The sequence below is a fragment of the Callithrix jacchus genome, chromosome 7 (assembly GCF_049354715.1).
Source record: "Callithrix jacchus isolate 240 chromosome 7, calJac240_pri, whole genome shotgun sequence".
NCBI classification, from domain to species: domain Eukaryota; kingdom Metazoa; phylum Chordata; class Mammalia; order Primates; family Cebidae; genus Callithrix; species Callithrix jacchus.
The window spans coordinates 86,822,263-86,831,463 of record NC_133508.1 but is presented as its reverse complement, the minus strand read 5'-3'; the positions used below and the strand labels follow the sequence as shown (position 1 = coordinate 86,831,463).

The 9,201-nt window shown below is 39.7% G+C and overlaps 1 protein-coding gene across 18 annotated transcripts in view; it reads left to right on the top strand.

Annotated features, from left to right (window-relative positions):
* Positions 1-435: 435 nt before the first annotated feature.
* Positions 436-9,201, top strand: part of LOC100393071 (BEN domain-containing protein 5) — a 1,596,666-nt gene continuing 1,587,900 nt past the window's right edge. For all 18 annotated transcript variants that reach the window (XR_013520038.1, XM_078331670.1, XM_078331666.1 and 15 more), the window contains exon 1: positions 436-626. Coding sequence is in view for 16 of the 18 variants with exons in the window: in XM_078331670.1 (XP_078187796.1) it covers positions 593-626 (34 nt within the window). In the remaining 2 variants the exon portion in view is untranslated. The remainder of the gene's footprint in view (positions 627-9,201) is intronic.

Genomic DNA, 9,201 nt, shown 5'->3' with positions numbered 1-9,201 from the left:
TAGTTGAGAGTTGCTGCCAATCGCGGAGGAGCAAGGAGCCAGAGAACGCTTTGGGCCTGTGTGTGTTTGGGTTGGGGTGAGCACACAGTTGGTTTTCGATGCATTTCAGTTGAAGACAAGTCACGCCGGCAAGCCAAGAGAAGCTTTGGGAAATCAAGAAAACTGTCCTAGGTCCCCAAAGTTGAGCATCAACCACAGAAAAGCCAGTTTAGCTAACCTGGGCGATCAGTACGAGGACCCAGGCAGGAAAGTGCCATCCCTACAGACCTGGCCCCTACGCTCTAGGAGTGGCAGAGCCTGCTCATTTGCCAGGATGCGGTGGCTCCGTAGTGGGGGAGCAGCGTCGCGGAGCCAGTGTCCCGGCTCCCGACCCAGCTCGCACCGCGGGGGCGGGGCCTCAGACGCACGCTCCTCCCAGGCGTCCCTCCCGCGCTCAGCCGCGCGCCGGCCGCCCGCGCGCCGGCCGCCCGTTGCCCTGGCAACCGTCGTGCCGCGTCTTCTGAGGGAGCTCCTGTCAGCCTGCTGATCCCACCACCCGCTCCCTACTGCCCCGCGGTTTTCGCGTGGGCTCGGAGACTGAGGGACAACAAAAATGGCGGAGCGGAGCCAGACGGCGCCTGAGGCAGGTCTGTGGGGGCGGTTGATCTGGGGAAGGCTGAGGTGGTCAGGCTGTCCTGGGCCTCAGGGGGTAGGGGATTCGGGCATGGCTCTACTCCTGAAGAGGCGCCCCTGTATATGCGTGGTGGGTTATGACCTCAGGGTCAGGGGTCAAGGGAGGTGTGTACCCCTCTGAATGGCAGGCAGGGACTTTGAAGTCCAGGTGGTGGACGGGAGTGTGAGAGAGTGTGCAGACTTCTGAGGGAGCATGGGCCTGGTAGAGGCTGGGACCCGGAGAAGACACAGGACCCTAATCTTGGGATCACCTGTGGTGAAGGCTAATCCTAGGGCTAGGCTGTGTCATGGAAAGGGTGTATACAGCCCTGTGGGAGCATGGGAGAGATCCCTAAAAGGGGCATGATTTGGGCTGGGGATGGGAGTAGGAGGCTCTGACTCTAAAAAAGGAGCTATACGTGGAAGGTGTGTTACTTTAATATCAGACAGTGCCATGGAAGGGGGAGTTAGAATATTTGTGTTTGGGGATGTGCAGTGTTCTCAGGGTCACCCCAGTCACAGAGAAATTTATGCATATAATCTTGTATGAGTCCTTAAAATGACAAGAAGCCTTGAGGGGACACTCAGAGCCCCAGTCCTTTAGGAGCCTACTAAAGGAGGCTGGAGCCTGAGTGTGAGTGTATGTGGGATCAGTGAACTGAATGATCTTGAAGGTCATTCAGAATCACAAAGTGCATGTCCACACTTCTGTGGTTGGAAGATAGTCTTTAAGGGACAGGGAGACTGACAGGAAGAGAGACCCAAAATCCTATTCCTGAGGGGACCCCTTGTGCATATGGCTGGGCTTTGTGAGATACTGGCTTTAAGTGCCTTAGAAGAAAGCAAAGGTTTTTACAGTTTTGAGTATATGGGAGAGAGTTGCCTCTAAATGAGGCAGACCACTGAAGAATTGGATGTCATGGGATTACATGGGTGTGTGGGTAGAAAAGCAGTGATTTGGGATATGTGTGTAATGGGTGGTGGCAGTGGTATACATAACCTTGTATATGTGTCCTGATCAGGTATTATCATTACGAGAGTAATCCACTTGAATTATTTCAGTCCTGATGTGTGTATGTGTGTGTGTGTTTATAGCACATACACACCCCAGAAACTGGAACTGAAAACTATGATACCATCAGAAATGGTTCAAGGAACCATTAACTCTCAAGACCTTCATTATTTCCCTTTCTTTCATGGCATCTCTGTTTTACTGAGTAGCTCCTCTACTTGTAGTTTTAGCTCCCTCATAACTTGAACATGCTCATTCCTTTATTCATTCATCCACTCAGCAAATATTTATTGAGTGTTAACTATATGCCAGGCAATAAATTAGGCACTGGAAATTCCCTGCTTTGGATTATCTTGCCTTGTTCTTCTTTTTCCTTTTTTCTCATAGCATTTATTGCCTTTGAACATACTATTTAATTTACTAATCTTTTTTGCTTATTACCTGTCTCCTTCCACTACAATGTAAGCTCTATAAGGACATTGTTTTATCAACACCACATGTCTAGAATTGTTCTAAGTATAGTATGTTCTCAGTAAATATTTCTTAAATGAATAACTGAATTACTGATATTGTCTGGAAGTGATACTTTCGCTGAGATATGATAGGGATTGGATAATTGAAGAAGAGGGCAAAGAGAGATCCAGGCAGCAGGAAAACCATGTGCAAAGACCCCAAGGCAGGTGGAAAACTGATATGCTGTGTTTAAGGAACTGAAAGGAGACAAATGTGGGTACATGTCAGGCAATGGGAAGAGAGAAGAGGTAGGTTGAAGCCAGATCTTCCAGTACTTTGTAGACTATGATATGAATTTGGGCCAGAAATCCTAAGAATAATGGGAAGCCACTGAAGGCTTTTAAATGGGAGCATACCATGATTAGAATAATTAAAAAATAACTCTGGCTACAATGTGGAGAGTACAGAGGATACAAGAGTGCATATAGAGAGACCTTAGAAGGTAGCAGAGGATATGGAGAGAAGGAATTGAGAAATGCTTAGGAGATAAAATTAATAGGACTTAATGAAATATGAGGATGATGGAGAAGGAAGTATCAAAGGCTTCTCATTTTCTAATTGTGCAACTGGATAGTTAGTGGTGCCATTACTGGGATAGGGAGCATTGGAAGGGGCCTTGGCTAGGTGTGAGAAAAAAGATCATGAATTTGGTTTTAAATGTATGGAGATTGAGATATCTTTAGGACATCCAAATAAGCAGAATGATTGACAAGGCAATTGAATTTACAAGAAAAGTCTAAACTGGCATAGAGATAATTATTTTGACATAGAAATAATTACTCAAGCCATGGGTGTGGATGAAATTGCCTAGAGGGAGAAGAGGCCTGGGATGAAGTGTTTAGTAGCTGCAATATTTCAGTGCCTTCCAAAGGGACTGACCAGATCAGAGTACAACCAAAGGAAGGTTTCAAGATAAATGGAATACTCAATAGACTGAATGCTGTCAAGCAATGCAAAATGAAGGCTAAAAAACTAAATTTAGCAACAGAGAGGTCATTGGTAACATCGATTGTAGGAAATGGATGTTGGTGGAAAGCTAGGCCATTTAGGCAAATAAATGCCTCAGTCTTGGTTTAATTCAAATTTCCAAGAGAGAGAAGTTTTATTGACTCTCATCATCTTTTACCACTAAATCACAGTTCAGTGTCAGGATTTACTGTTTTTGGATTAGGTATCCAGCTATTGGTGCCTGAAGTCACTTGGTACAAAATATAGCCATCTGGTAATTTCTTATCTCACTTGAAATAGCTAACATTTATGAAATGTTTATTTTGTACCACACATTGTACTAAGTGCTTTATACATTTTACTTCAGTCTCATACCAACTCTCTAAGGTATTCCCTATGTTTTATATGAGGAGAAGTTTTAGCACAGAGAAGTTGACAACTTAATTAAGATCTGCAAAGAATTAGTAGAAGATTAATTCTACTTATCTTCTACTAAGTAAAGAATTAGTAGAAGATAATATTTGACAATTTAAATATTATCCAGATTCATGATTTGGCTTTCTATTTGTGTTACAACATACCACATTCTGAAGAAATCATAGCCATGATGAAAATTCCTGCCTTACAGGAAATATTCTAAGTTAAGCATATTCTAGCAAGGTGAAATGGAAAGAACTGGGCTTAGATCCTTGTATAAACTCTACTTCTGTGACTTATTAGATTTGGACCTTGGACTCAATTTTCTAATTTTCAGTTTCCTCATTTGTAAAATGGAGATGATATTTGCAGGATAATTGTGAATATTGGAAATAATATCCTTGAAGTGTTCAATAAATGTTATGTCCTTAGTTCACTTGAAGTTTGAATATAAAAAATTTCAAATTTATTACATATACTTTACATATAAAAGCAACTATATAAACATATAAGAAATTCTATTTTTTCTTCATTGGTTTTTCACTGCTTTGCTATCAGAAGAAAGGCAGACATTAAGTTTTAGAGAATGTAGAATTGTTACCTGAACTGTGTATCATGGGACTGGTCTCTATATGAGGTAGATTTTGAGGAATTTCTTGGAGGAATGAATAGATACTTAAGATATCTTAAGCATGCTTTTATATGTAAAGTATATGCAATGCATTTGAAATTTCTTATATTCAAGCTTCTTACAGAACATGTACATAGCTCCGTAAGAAGGTCAGATTTACAAAAAGGAAGTTTCTTCTTTTAAATCTTGTGCTTTGAAATGGGACACAATTGTCAGGACTTTTCTTTTTCCCTATAAATTTGATTATCAATACTAATAAAAAAGGAAAACTTTCAGTTAATTAAATGTAGGAGTATTAGTCTCATGCTAGATTGTACCTGCTTCTTTTTCTTAGCTTCATCTCCCTCTGTTTCAGCTATCATAAAAAGCTTTTGTTTTAATTAGCTGGTAAAATAATTTGTTTTTCTATTTTATCAGGTTATTTTGTGGAGGTCTATATAGACAGATTAAAAAAAATGATGCAGTCTGTTAAAATGGACTGTACCTTGATCACTCTCTGTGAAATAAATGGGTCTATTTTAAAAAGCAGTTCTACATGAATCTGAAACCAATTATGGACAGAATGTTGAAAATTTAAAAACCTTAGAAATGAGAATATTATTTGATAGCTTGTGTTAGTGGTTGGGCAAAGTAATAGTTAAACCTTTTTTGTTTTAGTTTTTGTATTTTTTAACTGGGAATAATAACAGCTACTTTTATGGTGAGAATTAGAGATAAGGTATGGAAAGTATACAATGTTTTATACTCCCAAAGAAATGATTTCTTAATTGGTGTGTGTGTGTGTGTGTGTGTGTGTGTGTGGCAGTGGGGGGGGGGTGGAGAGAGAGAGAGAGAGAGAGAGAGAGAAGGAGAGAGAGAGAGAAAGATAATATATTTTTCTCTTTTTTTTGAGATGGAGTTTTGCTCTTTTTTCCCAGGCTGGAGTGCAAGGCGATCTCGGCTCACCACAACCTCCGCCTCCTGGGTGTGAGCAATTCTTCTGCCTCAGCCTCCTGAGTAGCTGGGATTACAGGCGTGTGCAACCATGCCCAGCTAATTTTTTTTGTATTTTTGTAGAGACGAGGTTTCACTATGTTGATCAGGATGTTCTCGATCTCTTGACCTCGTGATCCACCCGCCTCGGCCTCCCAAAGTGCTGGGATTACAGGTGTGAGCCACCGTGCCCTGCCAATATATTTTTCTTAAACACATAGTAGAAAATCACCTTTAAAAGAAGAGGAAATCCAGGTCTGCAGTCCCTTATCTGGCAGGTTTGGATGCAAATATATTTCAGAACTCAGATTTCCTTTTATTATGGAAAGACAATACTGCATATGTACTGTCGATTACATAATACCCCCAATGGGGTATGAAATAGTACCATGTAATCAAGCATGCCAATATTACATTCACTGGTAATCCCAGCACTTTGGGAGGCCAAGGCAGACGGATCATGAAGTCAAGGGATTGAGACCATCCTGGCCAACATAGTGAAACCCTGTTTTTCCTAAAAATACAAAAATTAGCCAGGGGTTGTGGCGTGTGCCTGTAGTCCCAGCTACTTGGCAGGCTGAGGCAGGAGAATTGCTTGAACCTGGGAGGTGGAGGTTGCAATATGCCAAGATCATGCCACTACACTCCAACCTGGCGACAGAGCCAGACTGCAACTCAAAAAAAAAAAAAAAGAAATCAAATTCACAGTAAGTGAATAAAAATTAAAAATGGAGTCACATAAATTTGGGTGGAGTTTTGCTATCAAATTAGTTTTGGAGCCAAAGTTAGATATTTGGTGATTTTAGAGTTATGGAAAAGGGAATGTGGTCTTACATAATTTTATTCATTTTTGGAAATATTTTCAGAAGTTTAAAATATATTCATCACTTTTAGATTTTCTATGTTATAAGTGAGCTATAACTTTATTAAGATCTCAAAAGTGTTGGTACAGAAAACACTATTTTTTGACAGAAAGTTTATGTGCTTGTTTCTTCTAAAGATCTTTCTTCTAAGGATCTTTGATATCTGTATTTCTGAGATCTATGAATGTTGTAATTTGCTTCAGTTTCAGCATAGTGGCTCAGTGCCACTTTCAATGAAAGATACTAAAGATCTGTATATATTAAGAAGGTCAAAGGATGTGAATATTTTGCATATACTAAACAAAATCACGGCTTTGTCGTTGAGTCATTTAAGAAGAGCACAGTTTTATGTGAGTTTAGAGTATTTTTATTAATTGTTAAATTTCAGCAATGGAGTAGGCATTAATTTTAATATGGATTTAAGGAAAAATTTTATTCCTAGATGAATTTGATGTTTCTGATTATAAAAATTATTGCAACTTTAAAAGCTTGCAGTAATATATTGATAATGTTCACCATATGAGAATATGCTAATCTTTTCTTTTTATATTCCTCATTTATTTAAGGGATCCATAAAAGAAATTTCTCTTTTTCCAAAATCCAAAGGAGAATGTTTTTTATTTGTCATATATATTTGAGAATCATTGGTTGTATACTTTTGAGTCTCTAAACAGACTTGGAAAAAATATATACTTTCATGTCAACTGAAGGAAAACAAAACAGAGAAACACAAAAGGACTTCTGAAATTTTATATAGGATTGCAAACTTTTATACAAGATTATAAATTCCTAAATAAAGATTTTGAACAATCTTATGGAAATAAATCTCTGAGACTTGAGGAAGGGAACATCAAAAGCAACCTGCCAATAATTATAGTTTGCTTGTCTTTCTTTTCTTTTCTTTCTTTGTTTTTTCTGAGACAGAATTTCACTCTTGTTGCCCAGGCTGGAGTGCAACGGTGTGATCTCTGCTCACTGCAACCTCTGCCTCCTGGGTTCAAGCAGTTCTCCTACCTCAGCCTCCCAGGTAGCTGGGATTACAGGCATGTGCCACTACACCTGGCTAATTTTGTATTTTTAGTAGAGACAGAGTTTCTCCATTTTAGTCAGGCTCGTCTTGAACTCCCGACCTCAGGTGATTCCCCCTGCCTTGGCCTCCCAAAGTTCTGGGATTACAGGCATGAGTCACCATGCCTGGCCAGTTTGCTTGTCTTTCTTTCCAGAGTAATAGATGAATCTCTGTGTGGTGGCTTTGTGGAAGAAATTACTATGTATGGGCTGTGTTATTTTATGTATGTATGCGTGTATGTATTTATTTTTACTTTTTTTCCTTTTCAACTTCTATTTTAGGTTTGGGGGTACATGCACAGCTTTGTTATATGGATAAATTGCATGTTGTTGGGGTTTGGTGTACAGGTTATTTCATAATCCAGGTAATAAGCATAGTACCCAACAAGTGGTTTTTCAATCCTCAACTTCCTGCCACCCTCCACCCTCAAGCACATCTCAGTGTCTGTTGTTCCTTTCTTTGTCTCCATGTGTAGTTAGTGGTTAGCTTCCATTTATAAGTGAGAATATGCGGTACTTGGTTTTCTGTTCCTGTGTTAATTCCCTTAGTATAATGGCCTCCAGTTCCACCCATGTTGTTGCAAAGGATTTGTTTCTTTTTATGGCTTTCTTTTTTATGTGCAGTATTCTGTGATATAGCACATTTTTTTCCTGTCCACTGTTGATGGGCTTTGGGTTGATTTCATGTCTTTGCTATTGTGAATAGTGTGGTGATGAACATATGTGTGCATGTGTCTTTATGGTAGAACAATTTATATTCCTTTGGTTATATACTCAGTAGTGGGACTGCTGGATCAAATGGTAGTTCTAAGTTCTTTGAGATATCTTCAAAGTGCTTTCTACAGCAGCTAAACTAATTTATATTCCTATTAGCAATGTGTATGTGTTCCCCTTTCTCTGAAGCCTCACCAGTATCTGTTGTTTTTTGGTTTTTAGTAATAGCCATTCTGACTGGTGTGAAATGGTATTTCATTGTGGTTTTGATTTGCATTTCTTCAATGACCAGTGATGTCGAGCATTTATCATATGGCCACGTGTATGTGTATGTTGAGCATTTTTTTATATACTTTTTGGCCGCATGTATGTCTTCTGAGAAGTGTCTGTTCATCTCCTTTGCCTGATTATTATTATTATTATTATTATTTTGAGACAGAGTCTTGCCCTGTTGCCTAGGCTGGAGTGCAATGGCATGATCTCAGTTTACTGCAACCTCTGCTTCCTGGGTTCAAGTGATCTCCTGCCTCAGCCTCCCGAGTACCTGGGATTATAGGCACCCACCACCAGGCCTGGCTAATTTTTGGTATCTTTAGTAGAGACAGGGTTTCACCATGTTGGCCAGGATGGTGTTGAACTCCTGGCCTTGTGGTCCACCTACCTCTCAAAGTGCTGGGATTACACGCATGAGCCACCATGCCCGGCTCATTATTTTTATTTTTATTCATCATATTTTTTGAGACAAAGTCTTACTCTGTTGCCCAAGATGGATTATCCTGCCTCAGCCTTATGAATAGCTGGGATTACAGGCATGCACCACCATACCTGGATAATTTTTGTATTTTTTAGTAGAGATGGGGTTTTGCCATGTTGGCCAGGCTGGTCTGGAACTCCTGACATTAGGTGATCTGCCCACCTTGGCCTCCCAAAGTGCTAGGATTACAGGCATGAGCCACTGTGGTTAGCCTGTTAATTTGTTTAAGTTCCTTTTAGATTCTGGATATTAGACCTTAGTCAAATGCATAGTTAGCAAAGATTTTCTCACATTCTGTAGGTTGTCTGGTTACTCTGTTGATAGTTTCTTTGGCTGTGCAGAAGCTCTTTAGTTTAATTAGGTCACACTTGTCAATTTTTGTTTTTGTTGCAATTGCTTTTCATCTCTTCATCATCAAATCTTTGCCAGGGCCTATTTCCAGAATGGTATTTCCTAGGTTTTTGTTTAGGGTTTTTATAGTTTTAGGTTTTACATTTAAGTCTTAATCCATCTTGCTTTGATTTTTATATATGGTGAAAGGAAGGGAGTCCAGTTTCAATCTTCTGCATATGACTAGCCAGTTATCCCAGCACTGTTTATTGAATAAGAAGTCATTTCCCTATTGCTTGTTTTTGTCTATTTTGTCAAAGATCAGATA